Source organism: Pleurodeles waltl, chromosome 1_2, assembly GCF_031143425.1.
Source record: "Pleurodeles waltl isolate 20211129_DDA chromosome 1_2, aPleWal1.hap1.20221129, whole genome shotgun sequence".
Lineage (NCBI taxonomy): Eukaryota > Metazoa > Chordata > Amphibia > Caudata > Salamandridae > Pleurodeles > Pleurodeles waltl.
The window spans coordinates 491887360-491904636 of record NC_090437.1 but is presented as its reverse complement, the minus strand read 5'-3'; the positions used below and the strand labels follow the sequence as shown (position 1 = coordinate 491904636).

The 17277-nt window shown below is 43.2% G+C and overlaps 1 protein-coding gene across 2 annotated transcripts in view; it reads left to right on the top strand.

Annotated features, from left to right (window-relative positions):
• TET2 (tet methylcytosine dioxygenase 2) overlaps positions 1-17277 on the top strand; it is a 208574-nt gene that overhangs the window by 137940 nt on the left and 53357 nt on the right. For both annotated transcript variants that reach the window (XM_069241407.1, XM_069241398.1), the window contains 2 exons: positions 6166-6259; positions 12553-12761. In XM_069241407.1, the coding sequence (XP_069097508.1) occupies positions 6166-6259; positions 12553-12761 (303 nt within the window). The remainder of the gene's footprint in view (positions 1-6165; positions 6260-12552; positions 12762-17277) is intronic.

The window sequence follows — 17277 nt, the reverse complement described above, 5'->3', positions numbered from 1 at the left end:
TCAAGGGACGTTACATCACAGGCAAGCCCAGATGGCACCTCAGTCCGGTTCAATGGGAAATCATTTATTATTCTTCGGGCGTCTTCATATTGTTTCAAGAAAGTGCAAAACACATTAAAAGAAAAGAAGCAGCCTACACGTTTCTGCTCACGCCTTCAACCGGGCCTCACAAAACATCCTGCTCTAACTACCTACTGATGGTCATCAGTAGGTTCTTCTATTTAGGACCTAGTTTCAATAGGAAAAGCATTTTTTGTTTAGCCAATAACTTTGGCGCCATTGGACAAATCCTCATAAAATGTTCAAAACTAGTTTGTCACTGACTTCAGCTGCTGTCTTGAAAGTTTAAAGCTGATTCGTCAATTGCTGAGAAAAAGGGGAAGGTCCCAAAATGCTTTTTCCCATGCAATTTCCATAGGGAGTTTTAGACACGAGTACAGCCCAAACCGCAGGACGGAATTTCACCAAATTTGACAGAAAGCTAGTTCTTGGTCCAGAAAGCAGCATTTTTATTATTTGGTGTAAATTCTTTCAGTGGTTTTGAAGAAATTTAAAGGAAAAACAATATAGCAATCTAGGGACGCGGATCCTCCACGGATCCGACAGTCCCCGTGCTGATATGTAACTGGCTGCAAACATTTCAACTAGGAAGTGTTGGTAGCCATTTTGGGACTCAGACTCAGCTGAGTCCCAAAAATAAAGTTACAAATAAAGAAAAGGGGGCAGGGTAAGAATACCCTGACCCCCTAGGCCTGGTGCTTGTGACCCCCAGGGACCCTGCCAGGGACAAAAAGCATTTTTTCAAATGTTTCCTGCAAATCCACAGAGGTCCCTGGATCCCGTAAAATAAAAAAAACAAGTCTCCTGCACTTTTTTAGATTTCAGCCCCTGGGTGGGCCAGGTCCTGGGGGCATATTTAAATATAAATAATGGGGACAAGGTGCATGCGGCCCCCTTCACAAGACCAGTTTGGGCCCCGGGGACTGCCAAATCCCCAGGGCTTTATATTATGAATTAAGTGGATGGGGCTCCCCTTCATAGACTTTTTAAGGCCCTAGGGACCCCCCCAGGGATTTGGCGTTGAAGTAAGAGGGGGTGGGCAATTAGACCCCCCCTGCCCCTGAATTTCAAAATGCCCCAGGGACCATCACCTTCCCGGGACACAGTACTTATTGTTTTCAGCCCCGGCACCACCACCTCCCTGGAGCTGGCCCTATGTTAAAGGAAGGAGGGGGGCCACGCAGGCCCCCTTCTTTGGCAATAATGGCCCTAGGGACCACCATCCCCAGGGCCAGTTCCCTATGTCCCAAGGTGCACACCCTCAGGACATAGTTTCCTGTCGCTTGGTGGGAGCTATCACAGCTCCTGCCAAGAGAGAGCAAACTGTAAGCCCTCTCCCAGCGGGCAGGAAAACTGCTCCTGCTCGCTCGGAGCGGACTTTCATCTGTTTTTCTGCTTGCTGTCAAGGGGGCACGAAAACACATGAAACAATTGATCCCATACACAGGGAGCAGCATTTCATGCTGCTCCTGCATGCAGGAGAAATGAGACCACAGAGGAATTGAGGCTCTCCTTGTGGTCTTTAAAAGGAAAAATAAAAGTAGGAAGATGCTCAAGGAACAGTCACATTGCCAAACTTACACCAAACACTGTCACTGGAGGCATTACCTCGTGGTCCTTTACATAGTGGTAGCCTAGAATGTGCACTATAAATGTATCCAACGAGGTAGCACTTACTAAATAGCCTGTGGAAAGTCCTCTAGTTGGGTTGACATTTTGCGTAAAACTGTGGACTCTTCTTGGATAATTAAGCAGATGAGGATCCATTCTGGCACCGTTGCTCATTTCACAGAAAAGAAACCTGAGAAGCACTTACAAATATAAACTTATTAGGTGCCCCAGTTGAAGCTCCGCTTCTGTAATTAACAAATCTTCCCTACTTATTGAACTTATCCAAGGCAAAGCAAGGATGTTTTGTCTGCAATTCCACACTGAAAAAACACCTGCAAGCAATCCCCGGCACACACAGCCAAAGGCTGTGCGTGGTGCTGGGCTGGATGCCCACCGGGGGTTTGGCTGCAGGGCCTGGCCTGTGGCCAAGCCCGGGGCCAACCCCTGCAGCACACAGCCTTCGGCCTTGCACAGCGAGGGTTGGATTAACATATGGTAATTTAATATTACATAACGTTTAAAAAAAACTTAAACATTCACAGAAAAAACAAAGGTTACGGGGACATTATAATTAGGAAATATAATAAAAAAAATATATAAATTCACTGGGAAAAACAAAGGTTACAGGCACGTTAAAGCTGGGTTTCGAATTTACACCCACAAACCTTTAGAAATTCAGCTGTTAAAATTAGAGTTATTATAAGTAACTATAACTCGTGCCCTTAGGTAACTATAATTTGCGCCCTCGCTATGCACAGCTAATCACCCCACATATTACATCATTGATTACATCTTCTATGGCATAATTGATATTATCACTGTAACACTTGCAATAAAATTAATAATAATGATAAAACTGTGCGTGCCGGGGGTGTACTTTAACAGCTGAATTTCTATGGCTTTGTGCATGTAAATTTAGAACCTCACTCTAACGTCCCTGTAACCTTTGGTTTTTCAGTGTATATATATATATATATATATATACACATACATATATATATATATATATATATATATATGTAATATTATAAATCTGCCATTGTTCCATATGTGTATACATCATTTATTGCAGCAATAAATTACATTTAATTGATAAATTAATATGCTAAATTAGTTTAATATTAAGTAATTTCCTGTTAGAAAATAAATACATATGATAAATATTACATTAAGATTACATTTATATCATTTAGTGTAAATATTCTTATTTTAATTGTAATTTATTTAATGTACAAAATTAATAAAACAACATTTTTTTTTATGAGTAATATATAGGGATAGCAAAGGGTTTTAATAGTTAATGGGAGGGTTGTTTATAGTGGTAATAAGGCGTTTTTAGGGCTCAGGGATGGGTAGTGCATAGGGTGATAAGTTTGTAAGCCTCTTGGATGGGTTCTGTGAATGGGTAATAAGGTGTTTTTAGGATACATGGGTGGGTGTTGTATAGTGGCAGTAAAGAGATTTTAGACCATTTTTAGGAATCCGGGATGGGTAGTGTGTATAGAGTGGTTCTCATCTTGTGGTTCGGTGACCCCTGGGGGTCTGCAAAGCCTCCTTAGGGGGTCTGTGACTGCCTAGAAAATTAAATAATATGAACAGATTAATGTAGTGTATATAAATAAAGTGGCAAAATGTACAATTGAAAATGTTAAAACAAATTTGAAATTGGAGGCTAAACATTAAATTAGTATCCTTAGATTGATTTGTGGGAGCAGCACAGGAGCATCAAACAGAATATAGTATGCACAATGTGTGGCTTCAATTGAATTTAGAAATGCTCCAACCTTCCTATTAAAGTTTAAACATATATATATTTATATATTTGTTTGCACATTAAATAAAATGTGTTATGATTTGTGTATGTTTGATGAATGCTTACTTCTGTATTTTATGTGTATTGTTTTGTGGTTCAAATCATCAACAATGTTTAGGCTGGGGTCCCTGCCTTCCAGTAATGACTCAGTGAGGGTCCCCGGATTCCCATAATGATTCAGTGGGTGTCCCTGGTTTCTAGTAATGATAAAGTGGGGTTCCATAGAAGTCAAAAGGTTGAGAACCACTGGTGTGTAGGGTAGTAAGGTTATAAGCGTCAAGGATACAGGGTTGAGTTGTGTGTAGGGGCAGTAAAGAGCATTTAGGGCTCCAAGGTGGGTTTTCTTTAGGGGCAGAAATGAGATTTTAGGGCTCAGGGGTGACACACATAAGGACATTAAGGTGTTTTTAGGCTTCAAACGTGGGTTGTGTATGGGCAGTGGTTAATTTGTAAAAGAATAGGTGCTGAGTTCTAAACTTTTCTTCAAAAGCCAGTGACTGACGCTATCAAATATCAGCGGTCCTGAATACCAGTGCTGCATAGACTCAAGCTCACATGATCCCTCTTTTATCCACCACCAGACACACTTTACCCCATTATCTTACTCTTGCAGGGTCTTTTTTATTTGTGCTTTCCCTCTTTACCACTCTTTCTCTTCCTTTTCCTGGCCCAAAAGTGTACTTTTCACACTTTTGGTCTGGATCAAAGTCCACTGAGGAAAAATCACTGAGGGTCCCCAAAAATGAGTTCTGTTAGGCCCCACCTACAACCACTAGCTCAAGTTAAATCCTATGGCCCATATTTATGGGCTTTGTGGCGCAGAGCAGAGCAGCAAGGCACCTTGCTTTGCTGCCCTGCGTCACAGGGAATGGACGGGAAAGTGCTGTATTTATCCAATATGGAGCCTTCCTGCCCTTTCCCCCTGCGCTGGTGCCATTTGGCAGCCTTGCGCCACCGCAGGCACTCTTGCACGATGGTGCAAGGGAGTGTGTGCTGCATGCAGGATTGTTTTTCTGCAGGAAGGGTCACCTTCCTGCACAAAAACAGTCCTGAGAGGCCTTTTCCTCTTTCTATGTGTGCTGCAGAATACAACACACATAAAAAGAGGAAAAAATGAGGAGAAATAAAGATATTTCTCCTTGTTACGCCTCTGCTGGGGAGGCGTATCTTTTTGGTGCATTCCCAGGTTTACAAGTTATTGAAAATCTGGGAATGCGTTGGAATCCATGGAAGTTGTGTGGGATTGCCCACGCAGCACCCCTGGAGACACCAGGCACAGAGTAGCGTAATGCAGCGATTAATGTAGCGATGAAGCTACACAGGGTCACGAAAGATGGCCTTGCGTGGCTTCATAAATCGTACTTAAGGTTTGTGTTGCTCTTGTGGTGCAAGAACGATTCAATCTGGTTCATAAATATGGCTCTATGTATGGAGATCCTAAGGAATGTTTAGGCTTCAGAGATGGGTTGTGTATAGGGCTATTAGATTTTAGAGCTTAGGGTGGGTTATGTATGGAGGGTTAAGGAGTAGTAGGCCTCAGGGGTGCTTTGTATATAGGGGAAGTAAGGAGTGTTAAGGCTCAGGGATGGGTTGTATATAGGGGTCAGTAAGGGAATTTATATGTTTAATAGTAGTATTTTAAATTTAAGATAAATTAACTTACGAAATTTGTACTAGTTTATAATCAACAAATTTTGTTTAGTGTTACAATTAAAATTATATTGAATACAGTTTATAGAAATATTAAAATATGCTGGTGTCGAATTGATTTATATGTATATAAGTATATATATATATTTATATATATATATATACACACACACACACAAATATATAGTATACATGTATAAATGTACATTTAATATTAAGATAAATACATGAAATTATGAAGGGTTAAAAGTAATAAGTGCTTAGGTTCAAAAGAAAGTATGGAGATGCAAAGACAGGCGATGTAAAGGTTCTCCTGAAGTAATGACCCTCCGATGTAAAAGCCATGATGTCATTACTTCTGATGTGACGACTGACATTTGGCACTAGAAACAGGCTTTGTAAATAGTAATTTACATGGTTGAACTCTTTGTATGTTATTTTAGCACCAGCACAGCAGCTTCATCTCATCCCTAGGATCCTAAAAATGGTTTAAATATTTTAATAATTATATTTAACTTTAAATGGAGAATGAAGGGTATCTTTTAGAAACGTTCATTGCTATACAAGCTATTATTCTCGTTACACCGTTTTACCTCTACTGATATGTTTGTCCTAAAGAGAATGGAATGGCCATGAAAAACACAGCAACTTTACCACAACACAAGCTGCATTGAAGCTGATTATGTAAAAGAGTGTAGATGGCAAATGATTAGTAGTGTGTTTGTTCTGATAGATAAACTCTGGCAGTGCCTTTTAGATAAACTACGGCAAACTCTACTCTGGTACAAGAAAGTGTTCATACTTTCTGAGTGTAAACTAAGCAAAACATTTGCAAATTCATATTTCTGATCAGTTCCTAAATTAAAAGTGGTTTATATGTTGTGCCCTCTCGGCACTTAAATACATTAAGTACTACTATTTATGGTAGTAGGAGCATTTTCTCACATGGTCCTCTGACAAAAGGCAAAACTTGATTTTCCTGCTAGTAGATGCTATTAAAATATCTGTAATGTCTAACATTTTTCTTACAGGTTTGGCGAGAAGGGTGATGCTATACGAATAGAGAGAGTGATCTACACAGGAAAAGAAGGCAGAAGCTCTCAGGGATGCCCTATTGCTAAATGGGTATGTATGAATGCCATAATGGGCCATAATGGGCGATTATAGGCTCGGTAATTTTGGTACCTCTGCACAGCGCAACTTGTAACATGAACACACAGCAAAAATCCCATTTAGTGGAAAGTTGATAAAACTTTTTTCTAGGTTAATTTTTAGTTTACTTACTTACTTTTAACAAACACATGCACATCTCACAATATAATCACGCCCCACAATATAATGGGTTAATACAAACTCACCCATTGACCACTGTAAAATGGAACACTTTAGATAATCTAGAAATGTGCACATTTGAATCAAATTGGGAATGCTCAATTTGCTAATGCAATCAAACTGTCCTTAAGTGTTAAATGGAAGGATAACAAGGCCCAATTAGTAATCCAACAAATCACTGAATTTAGGGCAAGCACAGAGCATGTGAACCATTGCTTTTGGTCTTTGAAGCAGCTCGCAGGCCCGCTTCTCTTCCACTTGCCCTGGACTTGCCAAGCTTTAAACACAATAGGGACTGGGACTTGATTTAGCCAAAATCATATACAATTGTGCAGAGCTCAAAGACAAGAAGCCTTAAAGCTAAATAATTACATTTCTCCTTTAAAAAACACACCTAGACGATTTTTCAAGATGACTAAAAATGGGGACCTAGAAACCCCCTCATCAGCTAAGCAATCAGATTGGTCTAACCTATGTGACCATAACAAGCAATATTTCATATTGATTCTTCTCTGGCACCCTTTAGATGAAAATTTAATTTGCAATTAATTTGACAAGAGAACCCACCCTGGCATTCGTAACTTCTGTATCACGCAAGCAGGGAGCACACCCCCAATTTGTTTACCAGTCAGCATAATCAACTTTTAATTTCTCCATTGGAAGGGACAATTCTTAGTTTTAAAGAGCTTTTCCAAACTAGGCCAAAGACCATGTCGTCTGCATAGAAGAGAAAGGACATTTTGTCCTTCCAATTAGGGGGGATTAGGTAATACATGCGATAAATCAGGAATAAACTGACTGAAAACTTCTGGATTAAAGGCACCCCTATTTCACTTCTGCTGGGCCGTGCTTGCCAGTTTTTTCCACCTGAGCTGACCTAATTGTCACACAATTTTACTGGGATATAATATAATTGAGTAAGGTATAGGGGATACACTAATCATGCAAAAAAAGCTCTATCGTTGTTATAAAATTTAGTGCTGCAATCCGAAAGTGCACCATGTAACAATGCTGTTGTCAGCACTGTTGCCGTCTTGCAATCAGTACAGTCACACTGTACATTGTGGAGGTTGTCTTGCTGAAAATGGTCTGGGTTTTTGAAAGTCTGTTTATGCTAACTGTCAATTAAACAGAATTCTGATGAAAATACTTTTACCAAAATGAGGCAAAACTAAATAGCATACTACCTGTGATTAGCCCTGTAGGGCCATTCATCCTATTGAGTTGGCTTCTTTTCTTGAAATGCAAGCACTTACATTCAACATTTCAACTAAATTGAGGACTTGCCTTCTATTGCTTCCATCCACATGAGCCTTTTTGCCTCATGCTAGGGATATAAATTGCTTTAAGTATCAAAACAGGAGAATCATTTCTGTCTGCGGTCTTCTTATTTTATCTTGTGCAAAATTGATTTTATACATTGTACTTTTTAATTTATACTGCATTTATAAATTACACATTATTTCATCTCCTTCATTATCTATCTACGTGACACATCTACTCTAAAATCTGTCCAGAAGGTTAAATAAAAAACTATTTCAGGCACCCCATTTCAGTCACACATTTACATAATGGGTAAATCCTGATAGTAGAGAAAATACAAAGTTACATCATTTTAGTTTATTTTGTAACAACTCTAGATTAATTATTTCTCCTGTACTTCTCAGCCAATTTACAAAAATTGTGTTGACATTGGTCACAATGTTTCGGACAACTGTATTCTATTGCCTTCATCCAAATATCTTATATTTCCACCTGTCATTAAAGTTAGTTAATCATTCATTCTCTAAAATGTATGGTATATCTTATCAAATAATACTTTACCTCTCACATATACTTATTCGGTTCTCTCATTGTTATTTTTTTCTCCAGTCTCCCAAATATGTGTACCTACGAATACCTCAATTTCCTTCTGCCTGTTCTTTGCACATCTTTTGTAGGTCGTTTATACTGCTATTTCCACTGCTTGTCAGTTAGTGCTGTATGGATCCCTCACTTCTGGTGGACTTCACCTGGCCAAGACCTTTGGCAAGGGCTCCCTATTCTGGTGTCTTTTCATTCTACATGGTCTCTCATGTCTGCAGTGGTAGATCTTTTCTATCAGAATTAACCAGTATGCCAGTGTGTGAATGAAATGGGATGCCTGAAAGTGTTTTTTAATCTTCAGAGCAGTTTTTAGATTATGATTATGAAATAATGTGGAATTTATAATTGCATTGTAAATTAAGGAATAAATGTACAAAAACTTTTTTGTGCAACAAAAAAATAAAAATGTTGAAGAGATAGGTGATTCTCTTGCTTTGAGATAATAAGATATATATTCACAACACAAATTGAAAAGTTAGCCGCAAGGGCTTTACTGGGAAGCCGAACTAGGCCATACGATTTGAGAACTTCTGTTCATCGATACTGGGCATGATTTAAATATACCTTACTAAATCCTCTGGCACCGCCCCATGTAGGTTATGTTATCTTTTCAGTATTTGGTTAGTATGCATCTGCTGTTAGAATTAACCTGCAGGACACTGGGCTGTCTTGAATGTATGGCTGCAGAGTTTCCTTGAGCGCATGGAGTCTGAGTTCACTTATTTGTTTTAGGTATATGTTTTTCTATGACTGTGTTATGTTAGTTGAGTTTTGAGCATGTTGAACATTAGGTTACATTGCAAGACTGGCACAAGTGATTAGATAATTGGGTGAAAGGGTCTTTTTCAAGGAGCCAGAGTGCATGTGTTTAGTGTCAGAGCAGTGGAGCCAGATGGTTTTCTTATTGTTTGCAAATCCACTAGGATGGTTGTAACCTCAGTTGCCCACAGCTAGTCTATGCAGCGATCGCTCCTCTGCAATGGCTGAGGGGCGTCACCCCCCTGGATAACAGCCAGCAGCAGAAAAATAAAACAATATTTCTATATCGTTTTACTTCTCTGCTGCTGGCTCAGCCAGCGTGTGAAGGGAGGGGCGGGGCTGGGCCTCGGGAGGTGGGAGGATCAAGAGAGTGTGCACTAAGTGTGCATGTGTGTTTGGCTGACCAAACACACCAGCGCACTTATGTTTCTCCAGCCCTACTGTGTACACAGTTGGAGTGGAGAAACTGCACAGGCCCCATGGGAATCTCTGAGCGGCAGTCCGAGCCGCTCAGACCAATCCTGGCACTGCTTTAATGCTAGCTTTAGCATGAAAGCAGCAACAGGATTGCGGGGGAACCTATTCTGGTGTCCCAGTGAATGCTGGGACACCAGAACAGGAAAGAAGTGGCGAGCGAGGTGGAAGGAGATGGTAGCGGTGGTGGAAAAGGTAAGTCTTTTTTTACATTTTATTATTTGTGTCCCTCCTTTTGCCCCGCCTCCCCACCCCTCCCCTTGATATATGCGGTGGCCGCTGCTGAGTCTATGCATAGTTCTGCTGAATGTGTGGCATGTCTGAGTTGTGGATCCGTCTGATGTTTTATCTGTGTGTTGTTTTGTATCTGTGTTGTATTTTTTGGTGGTTAGTGCTGTTGAAGGCAACATATCGCTGACTTTAAGGCATATCTGTGGTGTGTTGTAGATATTCTGACTGTGTTTTTTGTGATATGTGTGCAGGAACTCTTAGCATATGGTGCTATTGACAGCAAAGACAACACCAACTGCCTGACTTAAGTGTACTGTGTCGTCTTTGGCGTGACGTTGTAGCTCATGCTGCTGAGAACAGTGTGGTTTAAAGCCAGTGCACAGAGACCCTCTCCGATATCGGCTACTATCCTTATAAAGGATTGCTCAGTATATACAATCTCACTATTAAAATATGAGTTTTTTTGTCTTACTTCAGTGTGTAAATGTTAATCTGATTGTATTAATTGCAACAGAAAGTTCTCCTATTGCTAGCATCATTGACTATTTGCCTGTCATAAATTACTGTTTACTTCCTAATGCCTATCTCTGAGCCACATCATCAAACGCAGAAATACTTGCCTCGTGGCGTCTATTTCCATCAAATATGCTAATAATATATTTATTTTTGAATTTGCAGACTGGAGGTACAACCCACCAAAATCTGCCCTGTTGTGAACATTAAAACTGGTTTCTGTTTTATAACGTTAGGCCTCATTCAGCCAACAGCATCCACTGTCAATGCATACTCAAAAGTGATTTCCATAATTTAATCTCAATGAAAACCTATTGTGGGACATGAGCACTCTGGCATGGTAAATAACGAACTACATTAGATTAGCAGAAAATGTTAGCCTAGTTTGAATGTATATTAATTAAAACAAATGACGCCACAGACCCTTGTAGGGTCCTCCAGGAATAGTTTCCAGTACTCTCCCTTTAAAAATGTCAAATGTCTATATTCAAGAATAGTGGCAAGACCCCTCCACACCCTTTTCATCCAAATTGCCTGCCTGGAACAAAGCAACAGTAATCACCGAAGCATTACCTATAGGTCGCCTACTTTAGGCCACTACAATTACTACTGATGATAATGTAGTCCTTCGAAAAAGTAGGTAACAATTAGGAAACGACTCCATCTCTCACCAGAATGGCATCCTTTTTAGGGTGGGGTGGTAAATAATAATTCATTTCTTCTGCTGGAGGTCCCTATTTATTGCCTAGTTTTGGTTTACTAGGTCCCACGTTTTGTACGTACCCACCTTGTTCAAATATCTTCAGCAATTGCAGTTTCATAAATGTCCAATAAACTGCTCTTTAGGCAGTTTGTAGGCATAGTTTGAGTGAACTCTAAATATCTTACAGCAATCGAGGGGTATATCATATTTTGCCCGTCTGCAGTGCAACAGTAGCACGGGAATCTGATTGATGAAATCCTTGGTCTAATTAGCACTCAGTCTTGTCTCTAACCCTCCAGTTGCCCAAAGGTTCAGGGTAAGACCCCCAGGCCTACTGCTATGGAAACAAAAATACCTTATTGCCGTGCCTTTACTACATGAGCCCAGTGAGTACAGCTATCCACTCTTGTCCTCCATTACATCATGTTTGGGGACGGAAAACCTCTCGTTCCTCCTTCTCGGATACATCTACAATTTGCTTATACCCATAACATTCAAGGTATGCTTTCTGTAGGATAACTGTACCAAGACCAGTAGCATTCAACATGTAACTTTCCAGATTTGTATTGGACACCCTTAAAGTATCGATGTACGGTATCCCCCCCCCCCCCCCAATATTGTGCTATTGATATTACATTAAGCTGTAGATTCGGGTTGAAGTTCAGCCCATCCATTTGCTTTTTACTGGGGGCAATGTCAAACACATTTAGGTGGCACGTTTATCCATGTTTGGTGAGTTGTATGGACCATTGGTGTGTTTCTACTTATAATATGGTACATTGTAGTAGTGCTTTGGGAACTGAAAATCCTTCAATTTCTTCAGAAAATTTTCAACACGGAGTATACTCACCCAGCCGATTTCTTCAATCATAGAGATAACATTGTGGAGGAAAATCAGCCAGTGAATTCCACTCTGTGTCTAGTTTCCTACAGAAATTGCAGGATTTTTATTTATCATAGAACTCTAAATCAAAGTATTTGTTACAATGCAAGCTAGGCCAGCAGCCAGCACCGTAGCTCTGTAATTCCTGACAGGTACATTGCTCAGCAGACGCCATGTTCATACAAAGCAATAAATTCTCAGCTTGTGTGAAGTAAACTGAGAAATTTTAAAGTTAATTTGACACGGTGAAGGTCAAGTGATGGCACCTTTAACTGTATAAACTGCGGTTGGCTAGATATTAAACCTTAGAACTGATGCCCACATGCATTGATTTGACAGCACAGTTATCAACAAACGATACACTATGTAAAATTCAAATATGTAAATGTAGAAAAATCTTTACAATTTTGTTAAAATGTATTTTTAGCAGAAAATGTTGTATGTATAAATCTCCCTTTCCTGTTTGTGCAGTAGAACAATGTTCTGTACATGTGATGTGGTATTTAATTAAACGTTTACATTTGCGATCTGTTGTGTGAGTTTAATATGTGAGGTTCATCATGTTCCATCCTTTACACACAGGCTTACTTTCAGAAGAATGAACACTTGGCTTTATTGATCTTAATGTCTATTTCTTGCTTCTTTTTTGCCCCACAGGTAATCCGGAGAGGTAGCAAAACTGAAAAGCTGCTTTGCTTAGTTAGAGAGCGTGCTGGCCATTCCTGTGAGACTGCAGTGGTGGTGATTGTCATTTTGGTGTGGGAAGGCATAAGTCGGAGTTTAGCTGACACGTTGTACAAGGAGCTCACAGACACTTTGCCGAAGTATGGTGCCATAACAGCTCGGCGTTGTGCGCTGAATGAAGAGTAAGTGATCTCACTCAGACCTGCTTTCAGCCAAGTGATAAACCTGCAGTTAACAGGAACCATAATCATTTTGATTAATCATTTTTTTGTATTTATCCAGTGTTTTTCTAATGTAATAGAGACTTCTAGTTGCTGATTCCTTACCTTAGAATTTCCTCAGGCGTCAGACTGGATCTGGAGATTTTTCTTTGAGCAGTACCCTTGCGTGCCGTCAGGTGGTGTCGGTCGACTCTGCGTTCGTCATGGTTGCCATGATGACATCCCAGTCGTACTTAAGCGCCACCCCGGTGTGCTGACGTCAGTTAGTTTCTTTCCACGCCAAGCGCAGATCCGGAGAAGAGCAACCCTGGTCAATTTTTTATCGACTTTGACCTTTTTGTCAGCTTTTTGGTGCATCGCGGGATGTCTCGTAGGACCAGCTTCAATCCTTGCAACACCTGTCACTGCATGATGTCGGTGACAGACCTGCACCTGGTCTGTTTTTTGTGTCTGGAGCCTGACCACGACCTGAAGTTGTGCTCCGAGTGCTGGGCCACGAACCCGAAGGCTTCGAGGGAGCGGTCCCTAAAAGCTTATGGCAGCCCGGCACTCGACTCCGCGTCACTCCCGGTCTCGCTCGAGAGGAAGGTCTCAAGACCGCTTGCAGAGTCACCATCACTCGTCCTTGTCCCATTCCAAATCGTTGGGACATTCAGGTCAAAGAAGGCTAAATGTTCTTCGACTTCACCCTGTTGCTTGTCCGATGAGATGTGGGACGAGCGTCGACGCTCAAGGCTTACCTCCGTGGAGCCTACTTCTGGGTCAGCTCCACGCATCGCTGAGTTTCCGGGAGCCGGAGCCACTCCTGCCCAACTTTAGTTTTATGAGGCCATGCACCTCATTTTTGGGAAGACTGAACCCCCTGAAAATCCAGTGGGGCCTGGAGATTTGGATGGGGGCCCTTTGGGTTCCACACCATGGCTCCAACTTTTGAGGGCCCCTCCGGATCCATGCCGACACCAGTCATACCATTGTGACCTTCCCCAGCGCCAGGTAAGACGTCGACGCTCCCAATGTTGGTTGGGCCCATAATCAACGTTGACCCAATCCTGATCTCTGACGACCGTAGCCGAAACAGCATCGAATCAACGCCGCTTCCGACTTCAACAAGGTTACTCACCCCAGATTGGATTCGGACCCTTATTATTATGGGTGCGAATATGAGGAAGGATTGAGGGGCACTGGACCCTTTAGAATACCAGCTAGAAAACCCTTACTTGGACAGGAATTGGGGGACGCTAGTGGTCTGGATACTTCTCCAGACACTGGCATGCTTTCTCCTCCTACCGTGGCTACGGTGGAGGGAGCGTCTTACTCCATGGGTTTCAGTAGGGTGGCTGAAGTCCTAGCCTTGAGCTTCCCACTGTGACAGTCAGGACTAACCTCCTGACAGAGGTTCTTCTTCCATTTAATGAAGCCCTCACTGATGCCCTTCTAGGTACTTGGTCCAGACCCAGCACAGGGGCTCCTGTGAATAGGACAATTACCCGCCACCATTGGCCAACCATAAATTACCCTAAATTCCTGTCCCAACACCCCACGCCTGAGAGCCTTGTCATCCAGATTTCCTCTTCATCTGGCGCATTCCCATCCGCTAGGGAATCAAAGAAACTGGACCAAATTGGTGAGAAGATATTTTCATCCTCCAGTCTGGCATTGCAGTGTATGAATACTGCATGCCTTTTGGGCCTCTACACCAATTCACTGTGTGATAAGAGGCCCGGGCCGTCATCTCCCAAGCCGTTGCTGATAGGAGGGATACGGCTAAGTTCACGATTTGTTGTGGGCTTGACACGACCGACTCAGTGGGTAGATCGGTTCCGTCAATGGTGGCCTTGAGGCGCCACGCCTTGTTGAGGACGTCTGGTTTCTCAGGAGATGTCCAACAGTCTCTCATGGACATGCCCTTCAATGGTACCCGTCTCTTCAGAGACAAAGCTACGACTAAGTCCCTTGGCCTAGTGACTGCCTCTCGTCCCCCACAGTTCGCTTTTTGCCCCTTTCGTGGCCACGGAAGGGGCTCCTTGTCGCGTCCTTACCCTGCCAGCCACAGAGCCACAGAGCCACACATGCTTCCCAGCCACTACGCGGCCATGGATGCGGAATCCCATGGGCTCGTGGGACAGGAAGCCAGAGGTCTGCCCAGTCCACCTCTGTCCCTGCAGCAGCCTCCAAGCCTTCCTAGTCCGTTCCCCCATCTCAGACCAGAGGCAGGATTCACCATCACCTGCCCCACTGGGAATCCATCACGACGGACAGGTGGGCTTTGCAGATTGTCCGAAGGGACTACTCCCTCCCCTTCGAGACTGCCCCTCTGGCCATGCCTCCATCCTACGCCCGCTTACCAGAGGATCGTCTGGCACTTCTCCGCAAGGAAGTCGTAGGCTCTCTTGGCCAAGGGAGCCATAGAGAGGGTCCCTGCACCAGAAGTAGGTTGTGGTTGTTATACCTGCTACTTTCTGGTGCCCAAAAAGGACAAGGGCCTATGTCCTATCCTAGGCCTTCGGACCGTTAATCTCTTCCGCAGAAGGAGAAGTTCAAAATGCTTACTCTGGCTCAGGTTCTGTCTGCCTTGGACCCAGGAAACTGGATGGTAGTGTTGGGCTTGCAGGATGCTTATTTCTATATATCTGCCTTGCCTGGCCACAGGCGCTACTTGCTATTCGTGGTAGGTTATGGGCACTTTCAATTTACCGTGCTCCCCTTCGGCCTTACCAGCACCCCTCAGGTGTTCACAAAAGTGATGGCGGTAGTTGCAGCTCAGCTGTGCACGTTAGGGGTTTCAGTCTTCCCCTACCTCGACGACTGGCTGTTGAAGGCGAACACGCCCCAGGAAGTTGTCTCCCACCTTCCAGCTACAGCGAACCTTCTGCATTCAATGGGGATTATTATAAACGCGCCAAAGTCACACCTGACTCCTTCTCGGATGCTCCCTTTCATTGGAGCGGTTCTGGACTGAGTGCAGTTTCAGGCCTATCCTCCCGAAAAGTGAGTCCAGGACATTTAGGCTATGATTCCAATGTTTCAGCCTCACTCTTGGATTTTGGTGAGAATGACTGAGGCTGTTGGGCATCATGGCCTCCTGCATCCTGCTGGTAACACATGCCAGGTGGCATATGCGGGTTCTGCAGTGGGACCTGCAGTTCCAATGGGCGCAGCATCAGGGGAATCTCTCCGACATGGTCCAGATCTTGGAGAGAACTGCGAAAGACCTGCAGTGTTGGTTTTCAAATCGCTATTGTGTGTCAGCGTCGGATCCCTCTCCCTTCCCCAACCAGATATCACAGGAGCGACAGATGCGTCACTCCTAGGATAGAGCGGCCGCATAGGAGAGGCAGAGATCAGAGGTCTCTAACCTCCAGCAGAATCCAGACTCCACATCAGTCTTTTGGAGCTCCAGGCAATCCGGCTTGCATTGAAGGGATTCCTTCCCTCTCTAAAAGGGAAAGTGGTGCAGGTGTTCACAGGCAACACTACCGCCATGTGATAGTGCATCAAGTAGGGCGGAGTTGGGTCGTGGACCCTTTGTCAAGAGGCTCTACGCCTTTGGAAATGGCTGGAACATCAGGACATCACGCTGGTGGTTCTACATCCGGTGGGGTCTCTGAACGCCAGAGCAGACAACCTCATCTGTAGATGCATAGTCAATCACAAATGGCATCCCAATCTGGAGGTGACTCAAAGTCTCGTTCAGCAGTAGAGTGAGCCTTGGTTAGGTCTGTTTGCCTCCACAGAGAACATGCAATATCAACTGTTTTGCACGTTGGAATTTTCATGGCGGCACTCGCTCTACAACGCTTTTCCTCTCAAGTGGAACTCAGGCCTTCTTTACGCCTTCCTTCCAATACTACGTCTGTCCAGAGCTCTGAAGCACATCAAGAATGACCGGTTCCAAGTAATCCTTGAGGCCCTGGACTGGGCACGAAGAGTCTGATATCCAGATATACTGAGCATGGCTACGGATCCTCCGATCAGACTGCCTCTTTGGGAGGACCTTCTGTCGTAGCAGCAGGGGACGGTTCTCTACCCGACCCTATCCAGTCTCCTCCTTATTGCGTGGTGATTAAGCGGCAACAGTTGACAGCTTTCGACCTTCTGCCCGAAGTCTGTGATGTTATCTTGGCAGCCATGCATCCCTCCACCAAATTGGTATACGCCTGTTGTTTTCATAAATTTGTGGCAGGGTGTACCAACAAGTCTGTTGACCCTCTTTCTGCACCTCTCTCTGAGGTACTTTTATTTATCCTTTCTTTGGCCCAGCAGAGCTCTGCTTTGGGCACTCATTATGGTTATTTATCAGCCATCTCTGCCTTTCTTAGATTGCCAGACCAACCTTCCTTATTCAAATCTTTCATTGTTGGAAGGTTCCTTAAGGGACTTACCCATTTGTTTCCTCCGACCCCGTTCATTATGCCCCAATGGGACTTGAACCTGGTCCTGACTTACCTTAGGTGTGCCCCTTTTGAGCCAATGCACA